The 22113-nt window shown below is 48.7% G+C and overlaps 1 protein-coding gene across 1 annotated transcript in view; it reads left to right on the top strand.

Annotated features, from left to right (window-relative positions):
• LOC311526421 (antigen WC1.1-like) overlaps positions 1-22113 on the top strand; it is a gene marked incomplete at its 5' end in the record, with an annotated part of 42014 nt that overhangs the window by 12674 nt on the left and 7227 nt on the right. Inside the window, 7 exons of the mRNA XM_084639432.1 lie at positions 8383-8697; positions 15440-15757; positions 15837-16151; positions 18729-19043; positions 19635-19697; positions 19773-20091; positions 20430-20680. Coding sequence (XP_084495558.1) covers positions 8383-8697; positions 15440-15757; positions 15837-16151; positions 18729-19043; positions 19635-19697; positions 19773-20091; positions 20430-20680 — 1896 coding nt within the window. The remainder of the gene's footprint in view (positions 1-8382; positions 8698-15439; positions 15758-15836; positions 16152-18728; positions 19044-19634; positions 19698-19772; positions 20092-20429; positions 20681-22113) is intronic.

A 22113-nucleotide genomic window follows, 5' to 3' on the forward strand; every position in this document is an offset into this window, starting at 1 on the left:
TTTCCGTAAAGCGGTGAGTGCCTGCAGCCGGGCAGAGGACACTGGGAAAGGGGGAGGGGCACGGGGCAGCGGGCAGGGGAAGGGGGTGGGATGGGAAGAGAAGAGAAGGAGAGAGAGGAATGGGAGCGGGGAGCGGGAGCCCAGCATGTGGCGTCCCCTCGGCAGCAGCAGCCCCAGCAGGGAGGCGGCTGCAACGGCCCTGGGAGGCCCCAGAGCAGCAACATCTCTGCAACAGCCGGTGCTGGAGTGGCCACAGCTCCCAAGCTCAGGTCGCTGCAGCAGACAGCAGCAGCTGGGGCTCACCCATGGAGCCATCCTGCCCCGCCCCCAGCCCTGGCAGCCCAGAGACCACTCCAGGCTGGGGTGGGGGGAGGGAGAGTCAGTGAGCCAAGATAACTGGCTTCAGCATGCACGTGTGTGTGCGTGCGCATGTGTGCGTGCGTGTGCGTGTGTGTGCGTGTGTGTGCGCGTGTGTGTGCGTGTGCATCTGTGTGCGCGCGCGTGTGTGCGTGCATCTGTGTGTGTGTGCGCGTGTGTGCGTGTGCGTCTGTGTGTGTGCGTGTGCATGTGCGTGTGTGCGTGCGTGTGTGCGTGCGTGCATGTGTGCGTGTGTGCATGTGTGTGTGTGCGTGCGTGTGTGTGCATGCATGTGTGTGTGTGTGTGTGTGTGTGCGCGCTCTCTGTCCCCCCCAGATATAGCAGTCAAACTACGCCTGTGCTAGACAGGGCTCTGGATCAGGGTTGGTTGTGGCGTGAAGGAGGCTGGTCTGTGTAGGACCCTGCCTCATGGTCGCAGAAACTGCAGAGTGTGCTGTGTGTGAGGCAGGGGATTGCAGAAGGAGAAAGGAGGGTCTCTTGTTAAGGCAGCTGAATCCTGCCCTGGGGAACGGGATTCTCTCCCTGCCTCTGCCACAGAGATCCTATGTGATGCTTGGCAAGCCTCTGAAACCAAATATTTCACAGGTGGTCATTAATTGTGTGTTCCTCATTTTATGGGTGGCCCCTTGTAACCATGGGGGTCTGGTTGCAAAAGTGCTGAGCATATGCTGCTGTAAACTGAAGTCAGTAGGTCAGGGGTGCGCAAACTACGGCCCATGGATCGGATCCGGCCCCTCAGGGCTTTGGATCCGGCCCGTGGGATTGCCCCCCATAGTGCCACAGGCCCCGCAGAAGCAGCCAGCACCACATCCCTGGGACCCCAGGCGGGGGTGGGGGGGTGGGCAGAGGGCTCTGTGTGTTGCCCTTGCCTCCAGGCACCGCTCCCCGCCGCTCCCATTGGCCAGGAACGGGGAACCGCAGCCAATGGGAGCTTTGGGGGAGGTACCTGGAGGCGTGGCAAGGGCAGCGCACGGAGCCCTGTGCACCCCCTCCCCCAGGGGCCGTGCAGGGATGTGGTTCCGGCCACTTCCCAGAGCGGTGCGGCGTGGGGCCAGGGCAGACAGGCAGGGAGCCTTCCCTGGCCCCGGTGCGTGCCGCTGCCACCCCGGAGCTGCTTTAGGTCAGCGGCGCCAGGCCGGAGCCCGATCCCCTCCTGCACCCCGCCCCCGAACTCCCTGCCTGCACCTCGCACCCCTCCTGCACCCCAACCCCCTTCCCTGAGCCCCCTCATACACCCGCACCCCTCCTCTGCCCCAATCCCTTGCCCTGAGCCCCTTCCTGCACACCGCACCCCCTCCCACACTCCATACTCCCTCCCGCACCCCAACCCCCTGCCCCAGCCCTGCATACAATTTCCCCACCCAGAGGTGGCCCTCGGCCCAAAAAGTTTGCCCACCCCTGCAGTAGGTCTTCTGCTCTGAACATACTAAGTGCTGTATAATGCTAAGGAATCTGAAAAATCAGGACCTGGGTGTCTCAAATTGGGCACCCAAAATCAGTTGACACTTTTGATCATTTTGGCCACAGTGTCTCTGGGCTTCAGTTCCCCCTATGTAAAATAGAGATAACAACACTTCCCTGCCTCCCAGGAGTATTGTGAAGAGAAATTCTTTAATGTTTGTGAAGCACTCAGCTACCATAGGAATGAGCACCATAGAAAAGCCCATGAGGAAATGAACAATTCTATTTTGGGAGTTCAGTTTGGATGATGTGCAGTACATAAGGGCTGGGGCCAAACATTGCACAATGAGTATAAAAAGAACGATTGACCATCCACCCATTCAGTCAGCACCACGTGTCCTGTGCACTGAGTGAGGCAGGGGTCCTGGGGCAAAAATAACATTTGATGGTGTAATTAAAGACTGTATCACAATGGAAATACAAAAGGGACTAATTAAGGTTACAGAGGACAACACGAGCCAAGCATTCTGAATGTTTGAGTGCTTGACTTTACAAATTTAACCTCCTTTTAGAAACATAGCTTTATAGATTTTAAGGGCAGAAGGAAGCATTAGATCATATAGTCTGGCCTCCTGGGTAACAGGCTTCAGAATTTAATCCAGTTACTCCTTAACCGATTTTAAGGAGTAACCAGTTACTCCTTAAAAATCCAATAATTTTTGTTTGGCTAAAGTACATCTTCCAGAAAGGCATCCAATCTTCATCTAAATACTTCAGGAGGTGAATAATCTTCTGCTTCCCTTTTTAGTTTGTTCCAGTGGTTAATTGTCCTCGCTATGGAAAATGTATGGCTTACTTCTAATATGAATTTCTCTGGCTTTAACTTCCAGCCATTTGTTCTTGTTTTGCCTTTCTCCACTAGACTAAGGAGGCCTCTACATACCAGTGTTTTGTCCCTGCGCAAGTACTTCTATACTAAAGTACTTATACAGTATAATCACGTCATCTCTTGGTCTTCTTTGTTAAAAATAAACAGACGGAGCTCCTGGAATCTCTCACTACAAGGCATATTTTCAAGTCCTTAAATCATTTTTGTGGCTCTTCTCTGCACCCTTTCCATTTTTTTTTAATATCCTTCGTAAAATGTGGACAACACACTGGATGCGGTATCGGTCTCACCATACTGTATACAGAGGTAAAACCATGTCCCTGGTCAGAAATTATCCAACAAAATGGAGCTTCACTGGAAAATGCTGGTTTGTTGAACTGGACATTTCCCATGAAAGTGAGTCGGGTGCAAGGATCTTTCTCTAGACCACAGGCAGGGTTGTGGCAGAAACCTGCATGGTTAAGTGCCAGCTGGCTTGGGAGGCTCCAGCCAGCCCTGCCATGCAGACTGCCTTGGGGCCAGGTACCCCAGTCTTCTCAGGTCAGCTGCTCTGGGATAGCTGCACCCTGTAGACTGCCCCAGGACCAGAGACCCTGGTCTTCTATAGTCTGCAGCTCCAGGGAAACACTGCCATGGAGAAGGGAGTCCCAGCTTTCACCAGGGATCAGCTCCCAGCTCCACAGCAGGGAATTTAGAAATCCTGGGTGGGATCCTGATTCCCAAGGTCTGCGGCTCTGAGGCAGCCCTGTTTTGCAGACTGCCCCAGACCGGGGACCCCAGAGCTTTGGTACTCCCAGGCCAGCTGGCTATTTGGGACCCCAGCTGGCCCAGGAGTCTGGAAGCCCAGGGGTCCCCAGCCCAAGGCAGTCTGCATGGTGAGGCTGCCCAAGAGCCACAGATCCTGGGATCCCCAACAGCAGCTGAGAGAAATTGACATTTTTGTTTTTCTCTTAGCACTGGAGGTGAAACTGACAAGAATGTCAGTGTCACTCAGAATCTGCTGGTGTCCCTGGGAGCAAATTTCATGTCAGACACACCATGTGTTGGTCTTTCCAGAACAAATTTGAGGGAATTTCTGGTTCACAGGAAGTTTTGAACTAGCAAAATTTCCTGTGAGCTGGAAATCCTGCGTTTCAGCTAGCTCTTCTCACTGCTCCCCTGTTTAAACCGCCAAGGATCACCTTCGCCTTTTCACAGCATCAGCCTGGAAGCGCTAGTCCCATTGCTTGTCCACTATGACCCTGCCTAGACCATGGGAAATATCTGTATTGTTATGTATATTATGTGTACTTCTGTTTCTTTTATTGCTGTTTTGCCATTTTTTACCAGGTTCAAAGAGTAACTCCTGCTGGAGCTCCCCACATGTCCCAGCAAGGCAGACAATGGCTACAGAGAACCCAGTCACTGGTGCTTAACTGACAATACGGGTGTCAAGGCCTTTGAACTTTTGCCTCTGACCAAGCCGGGCACCCCTCCCCCCCTAGCTTGGGATTGGGGAGGGGCCCTTCAAGTGGGAAAATTAAACAAAGAGCTTGGGAACTATGAAAAGGGGAGCCCTGATGAACAAAGAGGGAGAGGCAGGGTCTGCAGGGAAGGAGATTGAAACCCAGTCCCCACAAGCAGGGGTACCTGGGATAGGTTGGGCCAGCCCAGGTTTTGAGGGAAATGCTGAGGATTAGGTAAGACATATGCCCGTTGGCCTTTAGTTGCCTTAACACTTTTCTCTCTGGTCACTGTGTTCCTATGGATACATAAATAATATCACTCTCCTGGGCCTGGTACTATTCAATACTTTCATTAGTGATTTGGATGATGGAGTAGAGAATAAACTCATAAAATGTGTGGATGACACAAACCTGGGAGGGGTCACAAGCTTTTTAGTGAGAGTATTAGAATTCATAATGACCTTGATACATTGGAGAATTGGTTTGAAATCAGTAAATTAAAATTCAATAAAGACAAGTACAAAGTACTAGACTTAGGAAGGAAAAATGAAATGCAAACAATCGAAAATGGGGAATAACTGACTAGGCAGCACTACTGCAGAAAATGTTCTGGGGTTATGTTGGATCACAGACTGAAATGGGTGATGCTGTTTTGAAAACAGGAAATGTTATTCTGGATTTTATAAACAGAATTGTCACATGTAAGACAGAGGAGGTAATTGTCCTGCTGTACTCAGCACTAGTGAGGCCTCGGCTGGAGCAGTGTGTCCAGTTTTGGGCTTTCTCTCTACAATGGGTAGGTAGGACAAGAAGTAATCCATTTAGATTGCAGCAAGGGAGAGTCAGGTCAGATATTAGGAAAAACTTTCTAACTATAAGGATAGTTAAGTACTGGAACAAGGTACCAAGGGAGGATGTGGAGTCCCCGTTGTGATGTTGCACTCCATATGTTTTATGGAAATATGCTTATGAGTGTGAATATGATGTAACTGGAATATGCTTTATGCAAAAGGTCTCATGTAAGGTATCAAAACAAAAGTTATAACCTACTGAATATATTCCTCCTATTTGTATGTATGTGTCATTCTTGTATCTGAAGCTAGAAATGTGAAGTATGACTCTGAGGTCAGATTGTAATTATGCAAAGTGTGGGCAATTAATGGTGGTTTAGAATCTTGATGGCTCCCATTGACTACGACAATTGGTTGTAGATGGTTTATTTACCTGCAAGCCTTCCTGTGTACGTGTGGGCCAGCCTGTGGGTAATGAACAATGAGGTCTCACAGGACATCCATATTAAATCCATCTTAAATCTGGTACTTTTCCATTTAGAAGGAGGGGTAGGGACAAAAGATTCCTACCTTGTGCCAAAGCTGTAAAAAGAGGTGGAGCAGGACAGACGGGGCTGTCAGTCATGAGAAAGCCCCTGTTTTCCACCTCAGATGTCTGGTGGAACTAATAAGGACTGTACCAGGGGACAGGATTGGGCCCAGACTAGAAAGGAGTCTAGTCTGGGAAAGAAGCTTATTGGAACATCTCTGAGGGTGAGATTTTACCTGTAATCAGTTTCTTAATGTATTAGGCTTAGACTTGCGTGTTTTTTATTTATTTTGCTGGATGACTTACTTTGTTCTGTCTGTTATTACTTGAAACCACTTAAATCCTACCTTTTATTCTTAATAAAATCACTTTTGTTTATTAATAAACCCAGAGTAAGTAATTAATACCTGGGGGAGCAAGCAGCTGTGCATATGTCATAAATATAAAGGGAAGGGTAAACCCCTTTGAAATCCTTCCTGGCCAGGGGAAAGCTCCTCTCACCTGTAAAGGGTTAAGAAGCTAAAGGTAACCTCGCTGGCACCTGACCAAAATGACCAATGAGGAGACAAGATACTTTCAAAAGCTGGGAGGAGGGAGAGAAACAAAGGGTCTGTGTGTCTGTCTATATGCTGGTTTCTGCCGGGGATAGACCAGGAATGGGGTCTTAGAACTTTTAGTAAGTAATCTAGCTAGGTATGTGTTAGATTATGATTTCTTTAAATGGCTGAGAAAAGAATTGTGCTGAATAGAATAACTATTTCTGTCTGTGTATCTTTTTTGTAACTTAAGGTTTTGCCTAGAGGGGTTCTCTATGTTTTTGAATCTAATTACCCTGTAAGATATCTACCATCCTGATTTTACAGGGGGGATTTCTTCATTTCTATTTACTTCTATTTTTATTAAAAGTCTTCGTGTAAGAAACTGAATGCTTTTTCATTGTTCTCAGATCCAAGGGTTTGGGTCTGTGGTCACCTATGCAAATTGGTGAGGCGTTTTATCCAACATTTCCCAGGAAAGGGGGGGTGCAAGTGTTGGGAGGATTGTTCATTGTTCTTAAGATCCAAGGGTCTGGGTCTGTATTCACCTATGCAAATTGGTGAGGCTTTTTACCAAACCTTGTCCAGGAAGTGGGGTACAAGGTTTTGGGAAGTATTTTGGGGGGAAAGACGCGTGCAAACAGCTCTTCCCCAGTAACCAGTATTAGTTTGGTGGTGGTAGCGGCCAATCCAAGGACAACGGGTGGAATATTTTGTACCTTGGGGAAGTTTTGACCTAAGCTGGTAAAGATAAGCTTAGGAGGTTTTTCATGCAGGTCCCCACATCTGTACCCTAGAGTTCAGAGTGGGGGAGGAACCTTGACAGCATATCTCTCTGTCAGTGGACAGTTTATGAGTTTACCCTATATAGGCTTTATACAGAGTAAAAGGGATTTTTTCGGGATTTGGATCCCATTGGGAACTGGGTGTCTGGATGCTGGAGATAGGTGACCTGCTGAGCAGTTTTTGGTTGAAGTCTGCAGCTTTTGGGGTGTGGACCAGAACTGGGTGTGTGTTGCAGCAGGCTAGCATGTCTGGCTCAACAAGGCAGGGTTTTGGAGTCCCAAGCTGGCAGGGAAAACGGGCTCAGAGGTAATTTCAGAACATGAGGTGGCAGTCCCAAGGGGGTGTCTGTAACCGAACCTGTCACACACGTCATTGGTGACTTTTAAGAATAAGTTTGACAAACATCTATCAGGGATGGACTAGGTATACTTAAACCTCTCTTGGTGTGGGGGGATAGACTAGATGACTTCATGAGGTTCCTTCCAGTCCTACATTTCTATTTATTCCAAGATTTCATAAGCTATTCAGGCCTGCTGATTTTTTAAAAAAGTTTATCCCTACTAGATACTGTTTAACATCCTCCTTAGTTACCAACAGACTGCAGAGAGGTTCACCCTCTTCACATAGTATGAATACACTTCCTGCTTCTATCCCAAACCAGAAATGTTTATTGAACACTTCTGCCTTATTTGCATCATTATAAACTATTTTACCATCTCCATTTGTAATGGGCTACACCTTTGTTAGGATTTGTTTGTTTGTTTGTCTTTACTCCTAATATACTGAAAAAAATGGTCATTATTGTTCCTAGCCCTGCCAACTATGGAGTTTTCCCTGATAGCTTTAGCTTCCCTTATCGATTTTCTACATCTCAGAACTTCCAGTGTATATCAATTGCTATTAAGTTCCCCCTTTCCATTTGTTGTACATTGCTTTTTAAAAAAAATGTCTAATTGCTGCCTGCACTGTCCCACTGCACCACATGGGCTTTTGGCCAAAGTTCTAAGGCACTGGAACACCTAACTCCCTGAGGCTCCTTTGTAATTTTCATCCTTCATTGGCTTTCTAGGACACATTGAGCTCCAGCTGGTTGGAGAAGATAGTGCCTGCTCAGGACGTGTGGAAGTAAGACATGGAGACACTTGGGCTACAATCTGTGATGCACACTTTGATCTCAAAGCTGCCAGTGTTATCTGTAATGGACTAGAGTGTGGAACAGCTCTATCTATCCCAGGAGGAGCTCATTTCCGAGAAGGACATGGACCAATCTGGACTGAGGAATTCCAGTGTGTAGGGAATGAGTCACACGTCATGTACTGTCCCAGGATATCACACAGGAGTCAGACGTGCTCACATGCAAATGATGCAAGTGTCATATGCTCAAGTAAGAATTTGGCACAATGTCTCTAAAATCCCAGTCGTGTGTATTCTAGAGTTGAATGCAGCAAAAAAAATGATCTCACTCTGTAGGGAGCTGAGATAACAAAGCTGCTACCAGCTTCCAGTAAAACCTAAACAACTCGATATAATGGGAATGGGTTCAATCCCCCAACTTTCCTTTCCTTTATTATTTAATATAAAATATCTTAAATGCTCCCTCTCTAAACCCCTTCTCCCTTCTCCCCGGGGCACACAGGGTTCCGTCTGGTGAACGGCAGCACAGCGTGCTCAGGAAGGGTGGAGATCCAGGTTCTTGGTGCCTGGGGAACCCTCTGTGACTCATGCTGGGATTTACCAGACGCCAACGTTCTCTGTCGTCAGCTCGACTGCGGATTCGCTGTATCAGCCCCAGGAGGAGGGTATTTTGGGAAGGGAACTGGCTCTGTCTGGACAGACACATTTCACTGCAAAGGGACTGAAATCCATTTGCGCCATTGCCCTGTTACTGCCCTGGGGGCCTCTCAGTGCTCACACGACAATGATGCCAGTGTGATTTGCTCAGGTAAGTGCAAGAGAGATGCTGGATTAAGGACACCTGCCCCTCAGTGTGTGATGCTGTCCCACAGTACTTACAACGATTAAAGCCAAAATTCCCAACTCGCTACTTATTTGCGGTGATTGAGCAGCAACCTGAGACCCTCAGGGCCTGATTCTCCAGAGTACTCACCATTTCTGCAGAGCTTTATGTGTTCAAAGTACTCTCCAGACACTAATAAACCCTCACCAAACTCCAGGGAAGTAGGTGGATAAGTACTATTATTATCTCCTGTGACAGGTTGGATCACAGAAACCCCTTGGGGGCTGCCACCTGATGTGCCAAGACTACTTCTGCCCCTGCTTTCCCTGCCAGCTTAGGACTCCAGCACCCTGTCTCGCTGAGCCAGACATGCCAGTCTGCTCCAGCACAGATCCAGGGTCTGAAGCACGTGCCCCAAAGCTGCAGACTTAACTGAAAGCAATTAAGAACTGTTCCCGTCTTTAACACTCAGATGCCCAACTCCCAATGGGGTCCAAACCACAAATAAATCCGTTTTACCTTGTATAACGCTTATACAGGATAAACTCATAAATTGTCCACCCTCTATAACACTCGGAGAAAGATATACACAGCGGTTTAACCCCCCTCCCCGGTATTAATACATACTCTGGGTTAATTAATAAGTAAAACGTGATTTTATTAAATACAGAAAGTAGGATTTAAGTGGTTCCAAGTAGTATCAGACAGAGCAAAGTGAATTACCAAGTAAAATACAATAAAACACGCAAATCTAAGCCGAATACAGTAATAAAACTGAATCCAGATAAAATCTCACCCTCAGAGATGTTTCAATAAGTTTCTTTCACAGACTGGATGCCTACCTAGTCTGGGCACAATCCTTTCCCTGGTACAGCCCTTGTTCCAGCTCAGGTGGTAGCGAGGGGATTTCTCATGATGGCCGCCCCCTTTGTTCTGTTCCACTCACTTATATATCTTTTGCATAAGGCGGGAATCCTTTGTCCCTCTCTGGGTTTCCATCCCTCCTTTTCAATGGAAAAGCACAAGGTTAAAGATGGATTCGAGTTCAGGTGACATGATCACATGTCACTGTAAGACTTCATTACCCACTTGCCAGCATACAGGAAGCATATTTCAGTTACATTATATTCACACTCATCAGCATACTTTCATAAAATCCTACAGAGTGCAATGTCACAGCTCCATTTTACAGACGGTGAAACTGAGAGAGAAAAGCAAAGTGACCTGCCCAAGGGCACCCAGTGAGTCAGCAGCGGAGTCAGGGGTCATACAAGCAACAGTCTGATGCTGCACAACCCCGATTTATCCATCCTGGGCACTGAAAGTGGCCAGGGCCCTGCGGGAAAATAATTCACTAGAAAATTAATTTAAATGGCCAGCCAATCTGGTTCCCTTGTGCCTAAATGGAGCCCATCTTATGGGTCTATAGATCCATAGAGTTTTAAGACCCAAAAATGCCATTATGATCATCTGCTTCTCCCCTCACCACAAGGACCCCTCCTGCTTAATGAAGTTTCAGCTCCCCTCTCTGCCACATCTTCAAATCCATGTACAGAGTCTCCATAGGGCTTCTTGCCTGGCTGGAACTGGGATCCTTACAGAGAAACCTACTGCAGAAGCCCTGGATTTCAACCTTCTTCCTAATAATGGACACGTAGCTTCCAGGACTGACCCCCACAGAGCCCAGAGTCACTGGTGCCCTTACACACCATGACTAAGCCTATGTGGCCCTGCCCAGAACTCTCAACAGACATCTACTCTCCTCTTTACAACTGATAACTTTGTACCTTGGGGGCAAAAAACCTGGCAGTTCTCCTGCTTCTCACAGAGGCTGCTACCTGCATTCCTCACTGAATTGCCTGCAGCCCTGCCCTGCCTCTCCTAACTAGCTACTCAGCCCAGACCCTGGTTCTTGGAGGGAACTCCTCAGCACATGAAGATGCTGATTTCTCCCTACAATTGCTGGAAGGAGAATCCCTTCTAAGGAAAAACACCTGGTCCCTTCCATACGAGCTCCATCTGCCATGATCCCATCCGGGCTTCCTGCGGAGCTGTGGTACCCAGTTATATCCATGAGCCTCCTCGGAAAGCCCCAGAGCTACTCTCTGCCCTCACACTACACTAGTGGCATACCTAGGACAGGAAACTTGGGTGGGCCTCAGCTTTCGGGGGTGGGCAGTGACCGGAGGAGCAGAGGGAGGGGTGCAGGAGGAATCTGGTGCCCTGGGAAGGGGGCAGGAGGGAGGGGGGCTCCAAAGCTGAGGCTGCTCAGGGCACATAGGCTGCGGGGCGTACCTAGGGTAACCAGATAGGAAATGTGAAAAATTGGACAAGTGGTGGGAGGTAATAGGCGCCTATATAAGAAAAAGACCCAAATATCAGGACTGTCCCTATAAAATCGGGACATCTGGTCACCTAGGCGTGTATTTTGGGCAAAGTGGGGTCCTACTAGGGCTCAAGCTCTGCTCACCCTTCCCGACCCTGGCTCAGTGTCCGACAGCCCAGCCACGTCCCTTTCCTGCCGGTGCCAGGAACTGCTGCCCTGGTCTCCGGCCCCAGCACTAGCCCCACCCAGACCTGCCCTCACGAGGCACACCCCCCGCGGGGCTAGTGCTTGGGTCAGAGACCAGGGAAGCAGCGCATGGCGCTGGCAGGAGAAAGATGCAGCCAGGCTGTTGGACACCGAGCTGGGGGTGGGAGTCCCAGCCTGTGGATTCGGGGGGCTCCAGCCCTGATTTGGGTGGGCTTGGATGATCACTGGGTGGGCCACAGCCCACCCGTGGCTACACCCCTGCACTACCCTAGCTGCATGCAGGCAGTCTCCTGGTCCAGTCTTAGGGTGAACTCCTGGCTCCGCTGAAGTCAATGGAGGTTTTACCATTGCCTTCAGTGGGGCCAGGATTTCACTCTTAGCCTTGAAATGTTATTTGGCTACCAAGATCCTTGAGCTGTTTGGATCCAGTGCGCACACACTGCACCCGTCAGATTGCCATACTAGTACATACTGTACCCGGCACAACCAGTGGGTGTGCCCTGCACTGACTCTGCTGTTGTCTTTTAACATGGTCAGTCTCTCCTGGCTGCACCTGGCCCTGAACTCGGGGAGTAATTCCTAACTTACCACGCTGATGTCGGACTCTCGGATTCTGGGACACACGGAAAGACTGAGATTCTATGTGGAACTATAGAACTATAGACTGAGGAACTATGACGTGATCGGAATAACAGAGACTTGGTGGGATAACTCACATGACTGGAGTACTGTCATGGATGGTTATAAACTGTTCAGGAAGGACAGGCAGGGCAGAAAAGGTGGGGGAGTAGCACTGTTTGTAAGGGAGCAGTATGACTGCTCAGAGCTCTGGTACGAAACTGCAGAAAAACCTGAGTGTCTCTGGATTAAGTTTAGAAGTGTGTGCAACAAGAGTGATGTAGTGGTGGGAGTCTGCTATAGACCACCGGACCAGGGGGATGAGGTAGATGAGACTTTCTTCCGGCAGCTCACGGAAGCTACTAGATTGCATGCCCTGATTCTCATGGGTGACTTTAATTTTCCTGATATCTGCTGGGAGAGCAATACAGCGGCGCATAGACAATCCAGGAAGTTTTTGGAAAGCGTAGGGGACAATTTCCTGGTGCAAGTGCTAGAGGAGCCAACTAGGGGGGGCGCTTTTCTTGACCTGCTGCTCACAAACCGGGTAGAATTAGTGGGGGAAGCAAAAGTGGATGGGAACCTGAGAGGCAGTGACCATGAGTTGGTTGAGTTCAGGATCCTGACGCAGGGAAGAAAGGTAAGCAGCAGGATACGGACCCTGGACTTCAGGAAAGCAGACTTCGACTCCCTCAGGGAACGGATGGCCAGGATCCCCTGGGGGACTAACTTGAAGGGGAACGGAGTCCAGGAGAGTTGGCTGTATTTCAAGGAATCCCTGTTGAGGTTACAGGGACAAACCATCCCAACGAGTCGAAAGAATAGTAAATATGGCAGGCGACCAGCTTGGCTTAACAGTGAAATCCTAGCAGATCTTAAACATAAAAAAGAAGCTTACAAGAAGTGGAAGGTTGGACATATGACCAGGGAAGAGTATAAAAATATTGCTCGGGCATGTAGGAATGTTATCAGGAGGGCCAAATCGCACCTGGAGCTGCAGCTAGCCAGAGATGTTAAGAGTAACAAGAAGGGTTTCTTCAGGTATGTTGGCAACAAGAAGAAAGCCAAGGAAAGTGTGGGCCCCTTACTGAATGAGGGAGGCAACCTAGTGACAGAGGATGTGGAAAAAGCTAATGTACTCAATGCTTTTTTTGCCTCTGTTTTCACTAACAAGGTCAGCTCCCAGACTGCTGCGCTGGGCATCACAAAATGGGGAAGAGATGGCCAGCCCTCTGTGGAGATAGAGGTGGTTAGGGACTATTTAGAAAAGCTGGATGTGCACAAGTCCATGGGGCCAGACGAGTTGCATCCAAGAGTGCTGAAGGAATTGGCGGCTGTGATTGCAGAGCCATTGGCCATTATCTTTGAAAACTCGTGGCGAACCGGGGAAGTCCCGGATGACTGGAAAAAGGCTAATGTAGTGCCAATCTTTAAAAAAGGGAAGAAGGAGGATCCTGGGAACTACAGGCCAGTCAGCCTCACTTCAGTCCCTGGAAAAATCATGGAGCAGGTCCTCAAAGAATCAATCCTGAAGCACTTGCATGAGAGGAAAGTGATCAGGAACAGCCAGCATGGATTCACCAAGGGAAGGTCATGCCTGACAAATCTAATCGCCTTTTATGATGAGATTACTGGTTCTGTGGATGAAGGGAAAGCAGTGGATGTATTGTTTCTTGACTTTAGCAAAGCTTTTGACACGGTCTTCCACAGTATTCTTGTCAGCAAGTTAAGGAAGTATGGGCTGGATGAATGCACTATAAGGTGGGTAGAAAGCTGGCTAGATTGTCGGGCTCAACGGGTAGTGATCAATGGCTCCATGTCTAGTTGGCAGCCGGTATCAAGTGGAGTGCCCCAAGGGTCGGTCCTGTGGCCGGTTTTCTTCAATATCTTCATAAATGATCTGGAGGATGGTGTGGATTGCACTCTCAGCAAATTTGCGGATGATACTAAACTGGGAGGAGTGGTAGATACGCTGGAGGGGAGGGATAGGATACAGAAGGACCTAGACAAATTGGAGGATTGGGCCAAAAGAAATCTGATGAGGTTCAATAAGGATAAGTGCAGGGTCCTGCACTTAGGACGGAAGAACCCAATGCACAGCTACAGACTAGGGACCGAATGGCTAGGCAGCAGTTCTGCGGAAAAGGACCTAGGGGTGACAGTGGACGAGAAGCTGGATATGAGTCAGCAGTGTGCCCTTGTTGCCAAGAAGGCCAATGGCATTTTGGGATGTATAAGTAGGGGCATAGCGAGCAGATTGAGGGACGTGATCGTTCCTCTCTATTCAACATTGGTGAGGCCTCATCTGGAGTACTGTGTCCAGTTTTGGGCCCCACACTACAAGAAGGTTGTGGATAAATTGGAGAGAGTCCAGTGAAGGGCAACAAAAATGATTAGGGGTCTGGAACACATGACTTATGAGGAGAGGCTGACGGAGCTGGGATTGTTTAGCCTGCAGAAGAGAAGAATGAGGGGGGATTTGATAGCTGCTTTCAACTACCTGAAAGGGGGTTCCAAAGAGGATGGCTCTAGACTGTTCTCAATGGTAGCAGATGACAGAACGAGGAGTAATGGTCTCAAGTTGCTGTGGGGGAGGTTTAGATTGGATATTAGGAAAAACTTTTTCACTAAGAGGGTGGTGAAACACTGGAATGTGTTACCTAGGGAGGTGGTAGAATCTCCTTCCTTAGAGGTTTTTAAGGTCAGGCTTGACAAAGCCCTGGCTGGGATGATTTAACTGGGAATTGGTCCTGCTTCGAACAGGGGGTTGGACTAGATGACCTTCTGGGGTCCCTTCCAACCCTGATATTCTATGATTCTATGATTCACATCCCAAGGGAGTCACAATATTCACCAACAAAGCACGTCCCCTTCCCCGCCCCACACACAACCTGCTTCTTGTGCTATGAATTGATCAGCAGGAATCTCATGTTGGACTCAGAGATGACACCACATTTCAGGGGACAGCTCCAGTTAGAACCACCAGTGCCGGGAACTATCTAACACTAGGAGCTCCTGAACTGGATCTACGTGAACCAAGAAAGTTGCCACTTGCTGAGCAAAGATCAGAGGAAGCTAAGGGAATTTACCAATAATAACCTGTTCCTGACCACCGTGAATCCTGCTCTTCCATTGGCCAAACTCCCTCAAGGCAAACTTGCCTAAATCATTCACGACCCACCTGCTAAGTGCTTGTGCAGACACCGTTCACTGGCTTCCAGGCATTTAAGCCTGGATAAAGTGACTACAAACTTCAGCAGCCATTCCACCACCACACAGAGAGACTATTTTCCCAATCAGTAATCGGCAGGAATTCCCTCGCTCACTCATTTAGAGAGTCCGTTGGCAAGCCCTTGTGTCAAGCTCAGAGTTTTAAAATCATTGCAGCACATTCCACTTTTAGATTCACAGGAATAAGTGTCTTCTGACAGAGGTTGTTCCCTTCAACACTGTGACACACTCTGATGACTGGCTTATACCTTCTTATTGAGAAATAGTCCACAATTTCATGTGCAGTATTTCTAGTGTATAAGAGAGAGTGTTATTCAGTGTATTTCCCATCTCTCCTGAGCCCAGGTCACTCTGAATCACTCAGACTGCTGAATGGAGAGAGCCGGTGTGATGGGAGAGTGGAGATTTCCCTCCGTGGTGTGTGGGGCAGAGTGCTGGATGACCAGTGGGACATGAACGATGCCAGCGTGGTGTGCAGGGAGCTCCAGTGTGGAGTCGCTGAGAAAGCTTTTAACCCCCCAAAGACTGAGAATGGAATGGGCCCTGTGGGGCTCAGAAGGGTCCAGTGTGCAGGAAATGAGACTCGTCTGACTCTCTGTGACATCTCCACGTCTGAGACAGCCCAGGCAGGAATTGCTGAGGATGTCGGTGTCCTTTGCTCAGGTGATTTATTTCCAAATCTCACAAACATTTTCTGTTCAGTAGGAAAATACATATTAACAGCTGGGATCTATCCCCGCAGGTAGCCGGCAGATCAGACTGGTGAATGGGACAGGTCGCTGTGCCGGGAGAGTGGAGATTTATTACAATGGCAGCTGGGGGACAGTCTGTGATGATTCCTGGGATCTGTCAGACTCCGATGTCGTTTGCAAACAACTGGGATGTGGACGTGCCATCAGTGCAACTGTCTCTGCTCGTTATGGGCAAGGATCCGGGCAGATCTGGCTGGACGATGTAAACTGCTCTGGGAACGAATCCGATCTCTGGGCGTGTCCTTCCGGGGGCTGGGGCCAGCACAACTGCAGACACAAAGAGGACGCGGGAGTTCTCTGCTCAGGTCTGTTCTGGGAATGCTCACGTGAGCCTGGTGACCAGGGGATTAAATGGAGGGGGCAGATGTTTAAGGAGATTGCTGAGAATGACACTCTCATTGACTGTCTCTGCCTCCCTTTCCCTTGTGTAACTACCTACCAGGGTCACCATTAGAAAGTCCTCAACTCCCACCCAGAGGCGTTGGAGATATTGCAAGATTTCCCTTAGAATGCTAGAAGGCTGCATCTCAGGTATCTAAAGGAGATTATATAATGGAAAGCAGTGACTGAAAAGGATGTAGGGTCCTAGTGGAGAAATAACTGAACATGAGCTCCCAGTGCCATGTGTGGCAAAACGCGCTAATGTTAACCTTGGATGTATAAACAGGGGAATAGTGAGTAGGAGTGGGGACTAAATTTTACTGCTGTACATGATGCTGGTGAGACAGATACTGGAATACTTTGTGTCCAGTTCTTATGTCCACAAAAATTGGAGCAGAGAAGAGCCGCAAAAGTGATCTGATGAATAAAAGACTTACAGTGAGAGATTTCAGCTGCTGAATCTGTTTAGCTTATCAAAACGATCAAGAGGTAACTTGATTACAGGGCATAAGTCCCTTCACAAGGAGAACATACCACTTCCTAAAGGGCTCTTTAATATAATGCAGAAAGGCAGAACAAGAGTCGATGGCTAGAAGCTGAAACCAGACAAATTCAGATAAGAAATAAGGCCCAGGTTTTTAACAGGGAGGATGATTAACCATCGGAACTAACTACCAGGGAAATGGTGCATTCTACATCTCTTGAAGTCTTCCTGTCTAGACTTGATGCCTTTCTGGAAGCTATGCTTACGTCAAACTCAAGTTATTAGGCTCTATGCAGCTGTTTTACAGAAGGTCAGACTATTTGATCTCATGATCCCTGTCACACTGTCTGGAGAGGCTCACAGCACTGAGTGCCCACCTCAGGGCAGATGGTGAGAAACAAGGCAATACCCCAAACTGCTGGTGTGTTCTATAAGTAGATTTCACCAAGCCAGCAACAGATGTGAACTCCTGGACCAATGTTCCCTCTAATTTTTACATCCATGTGTGGAATGAATTTTGTTCTGTGCACCAGTCTAGAGGTGATGTGTGGTGGGGTTGGGGCTGAAGGGTTCAGAATGTGGGAGGCAGCTCAGGGCTGGGGCAGAGGGTAGCTGTGCACGGGGTGAAGGCTCTGGCTGGGGGTGCGAGCTCTGGGGTGGGGCCAGGGATGAGGGGTTTGTAGTTCTGGCTGCCCTGGGGCTGCAGCAGGAAGAGAGGACTCCCCCAAGGCCTCTCTTGCTGCAGCAGCCTGGGGCCAGGGGAGAGGCACCTCTCCCCACTGCGGCAGCTCCAGGGCTGGGGAAGAGGTGCCTCTCCAGTCTAGGCCCCTGTGGCTGCTTGCCTACGTGGCCTTTGATAGCCTTCTGTGCGTCCATATGGCCACGCAGCTCAGAGGGAACTTACTCCTGGATCACTGTATCTATCTTACCATGGAGTCACAGACCGTCCCCTTAGACTCTCCAGTCTATTGTCACCCAAACAAACTGGACTTAGGGATAAGTGGTCACTTACACCTAAAATCACATCACATTCAGGTTTCTTCCAATCCCAAGAGACCAGCCACCTACTCAGATCACTTGGTACCCTGGATCTTACACCAAAGACAATGCCTGTAGCCAATCCTGTAATAAAGTATATACAGGTTTATTCACGAGGAAAAAGAAATAAAAGGGTTGTTTACACGGTTAAAGCAAGCAATCACCTACACACAAATGAGTTACCATTTATATCCTCGGAGTGACAGAGTTGTAGTGATCTGTCAAGTCAAAATGTCCTTCAGCGCTGACCCAGGGGTAACCCCTTGGGGTCTCGGGCTTCAGTTTGGATTCTTTAGCCCTGTCACAGTTCAAACAGCCAAAAAGATGAAAAATCTTCCCATCTATTATTTTTATTCCCCTCTTCCAGCCTTCAAAGCAATAGGATAAGACCTTCTGCATGTACTACATGCAGGGGATGGGCGGCGGGGATCATTCCCGTCCCTGAGTTCACAAGTTCAGAGCAAACATTTTCAGTTATAAAGCAAAACTTGCATATGTTCTTGTTGCATGGACCACAGACATTACAAGTGAGATTAGTGCCCACAGCAACTAACCAGCATTTCATAAAGTCTAAACACTCAATACATTCTTCCAAGACTAATACCTGTTTTCAGCAAAACTAACACACATGTGACCCTGCCTGGTCTCCAGCTACGAGATTGTAAGTTCTCAGCCAAGGCCTGCAGCCTGGGCAAGAGCTGGCATCTGGCCTGCCAATGTCACAATCCTTCCCGGCCTTTTATCTATTACAATCTGTATGTAGCTGCTGCTAAATGGTGGCCTTCCAGAGATGCCCACTGTATTTCGAAGGGGCCTGTGGTGTCTAAAAGAGTCTCTTACTCCTGGAGTGGTTCTCTAGCAGTTGCTCCTGCAGAATGATGCACAGGATCGTTAGCAATCGCAGGGATTTCACTCTTCACACCCCAGTTCATTTCAGAATCAAATGATTTAAATTCCCTTTTTCTGCATTTTCTTCTAGAGTTCACAGATCTGAGGCTGGTGAGCAACAGTGACTGTGCAGGGCGGCTGGAGGTTTTCTACAATGGGACGTGGGGCAGTGTTTGCTCCAATCAGATGTCTGGAGTCACCCCAGCAATTGTCTGCAAACAGCTGAACTGTGGGGACGGAGGGCAAATTGCAAGTGACTTTGAATATGGAGCAGGTTCTGGTCCCAGGTGGCTGGACCACGTTGCATGCAGTGAGCAGCACAGCTCCCTCTGGCAGTGCCCGTCAGAGCCCTGGGATCCAAAGTCGTGTGATAACCGAGCAGAAGAGACCCATATTTCTTGCATTGGTAATTCTGAAACTACCTGCATGCGCGCATGCAAACCCACATGTACGCGATGTGTTCAATTAATTGAAGGGTTAGGAGAGAATTTTTGTTGTTGTTCACATCTCAGTGTAGGCAGATTTAAATTCTCAACACAAGTTACAAACATATTTTCATGATTTTCATGTTTTCATATTTTCATTTTTTATAGGAACAAGCATTTGTCTGACTAACAACAAACATGGAAGTTAATCAATTAATCTTAAAAGAGACCGGTGTTAGACACTGCGATAAGGTAGTCTGAGAGCCAAGAAAAGTCTCTCCCTAGAGACAGACATTAGGCAGCTCTGTGGTTATTTATCCTTTTGGGATGAACAATCAGAGGTGGGCCCAGGCTGTGCAGTTTGGGTCAGAAATGGAATCCCCCATAAGTCTGGGTGCATGCCAGCCTATGTGTCTAACAGCTGAATAGCAAATTAATGAGGTATTAAATGACCCAGAGTTCACATTTCAGTTTATACAGTACTGAAATTAGGGGGTTAAAATACAGATAAATTCTACTCCCACCTCACACACACAACCCAGTGCATTCACCTCAGCTTTTTCTCTCCATAGAAAAAAAACCAAAACCAACTCAGACCCTGTTTGCCGAATGCCCGAACTCTCCAAGCTGCACAGGTATCTCTGCTTCTCACTGTCTCCCTCTTGGTCCCTAAGTTGTCCCAGTAACATGTGAGGTTTCTGCATTTCTAGACCAGGACAAGTTACGTGTCGTGGGAGGAGAGGACAGATGCTCGGGGAGAGTGGAGGTTTGGTACCGTGGCTTCTGGGGAACAGTTTGTGATGACTCCTGGGACATGGCGGATGCTAACGTTGTGTGTAAACAACTGGGCTGTGGATCTGCTCTATCTGCCCCGGACAAGGCTGCATTCGGCGAGGGGACTGGTCCCATCTGGGTGGAGACGTTGAATTGCAGAGGGACAGAGTCATCTCTCTGGGACTGTCCTGCCAGGCCCTGGGGTGAGAGCAACTGTGGTCATAAGGAAGATGCTGCCGTGAATTGCTCAGGTGAGTGACAGGAGATGTTTCTGCTACATGCTGTAATATTCAGGGAAAAGGATGGTTTAGCCCACCCATCCCCTTTGGTCCCAGACCAGGCCCTCCCATCTCCTGAGTGCCGGAGCATCCTGGATGTTGAGGGGTGGAACCTTTGTGGGATCAGACTGACTCAGGCACCAGCCCACATAGCCCCTGCATCATCACAAGCCCCACTGTGCTGGTTTCTTATGAGAGTCCTCATTGCTGCACAGAGCACAAGGGACTTGGGCCCTAAATCACTAACAAACAGGCCCTGTGCTGCTGTGAGGGAGTCTGTGGAGGTGACAGCTGGAGACAACCAGGGACTCTCAGAGGTGAGGATCCCCCTGGGAACAAACACGTCGCCTCCTCCTTGCTACAGGTTTGTGGGCTCCCACGACTCTCACAGACTCATCTCTCCCTGTCGCTTGTTCATTTCCATCCAGCTCCCCCGCGCCGCCCTCCGACCGACAGTGGGAGAGTCACGGTGCCCGTGGTCATCTGCATTATCCTGGGGGCCCTGCTCTGCCTGGTCTTAATCATCCTGGGGGCGCAGGTGCGAAGTGCCAGGGCACAGCGCAGAGGTGGGTCCTGATTTGTGTCACTGTGTGAAATGCCTCTGCAGTAGCAGGGCGGCTGCAGGGTGTCAGGGTGAGGGACGATACCAGGCTGGGTGGGGTGGCCAAGGGTGCCTGTTAACACCTCTCTCTTTTACTATTTCATTAACTGTCTGGCAGTGGAACAGTCCAGCCATGAAATCTGGAGATGATACTGGCTAGGGACCTTTACAGTTTCAGAGAAACGGCATCTGTATCCCCCCGCCCACCCTCCAGTGATCCACTCCAGGAATGCCTACTCAGGCCTCCAGCCGTCACCTGTCTCTGGGTGGGAAACCCCTGTCCCATCTCCTTGCGGCCAGGGGCTTTTAAGACTGCACAGTCCCCTGCCTTCCACTGTGATACCCCCAGCAAACCAATCTGCCTACAGGCCAGCCCCCATGCTGTGCTTTCTCCCCAAGGGCTATGAGCAGGGCATTGCCAGCAGTTACAAGTTACCACCCAGCTCTCTCTCAGCAGATTACACCTTATTCCGAGGATAAAAGTATGACAGAGAAAATATTAAAAACAATAAAAATTCCTCCACACTTGCTGAACATACCAGAATTCACCCATCTTCCTCATGGGCAGCCTGGTAGACCAACATCCCTCCAACGATTCAGTGTTGAGATCCCTATGGACAGAAGGTCCTGCCCATTTGCAGAATCAAAATGAAAGCCCTGAGTCTTTTTAAACTCAGCCTTTCATATCAGAAGCCCTCCTTTGTCTCTTGGTCTCTGGTAACCCAGTTTGAACCAGTCTGTATAAACCACCCTGAAGGTTTTTACCTTTCTGGAGTTGTTTACAATCTCAGTGATTCACCTTAATCACCCACCCACCCATCCACCCCCCACACACACTCAGTGTTTTTTCTTCCTGGAGGAGCTGGGTAACCCTCCGACATGCAGTAGAACATAAACCATTCATGGCTTTAATATAGTGATTCCCAAAGATACTGCCTGGAGCTGCAGTATCTGCCACAGGGAGGGGATCTGAATATCATGAGGAGAGACATCATGGAAAAGGGACCGAGAGAAACTGGAAATATTATCAAGGAAAAAAGGTGTATAAAAATAGAGCTGTGGTAAATAGTTGTGAAGAGAGTGATCCAGTAGAAAAGACAATCTTAGGAAGGAGAAGTGTGGAAAAGGAGCATTTTACTATCTTGTACTCAAGGCTGGCACTTGTCGGGGATTTTACATCTATAACACACTTTATACAAACATTAGCGACCAGCTCCTTGGCAAGAAGATAGAAGATGGGATTGCCATCAACATACATGTAACAGTCACAACGTTGCAGTAAGACAATGACTACAATCAGATCTCATGCTTCAGGGCTTCAGCCAGTCTCCTGCAGGGGTCAGGAAGGAATTCTGGGAAGCCCCCATCTTTGTGTTTTGTTTTGCTTCGTTTTGTTTC

Source organism: Lepidochelys olivacea (assembly GCF_965140295.1).
Source record: "Lepidochelys olivacea isolate rLepOli2 genome assembly, chromosome: 1".
NCBI lineage: Eukaryota > Metazoa > Chordata > Testudines > Cheloniidae > Lepidochelys > Lepidochelys olivacea.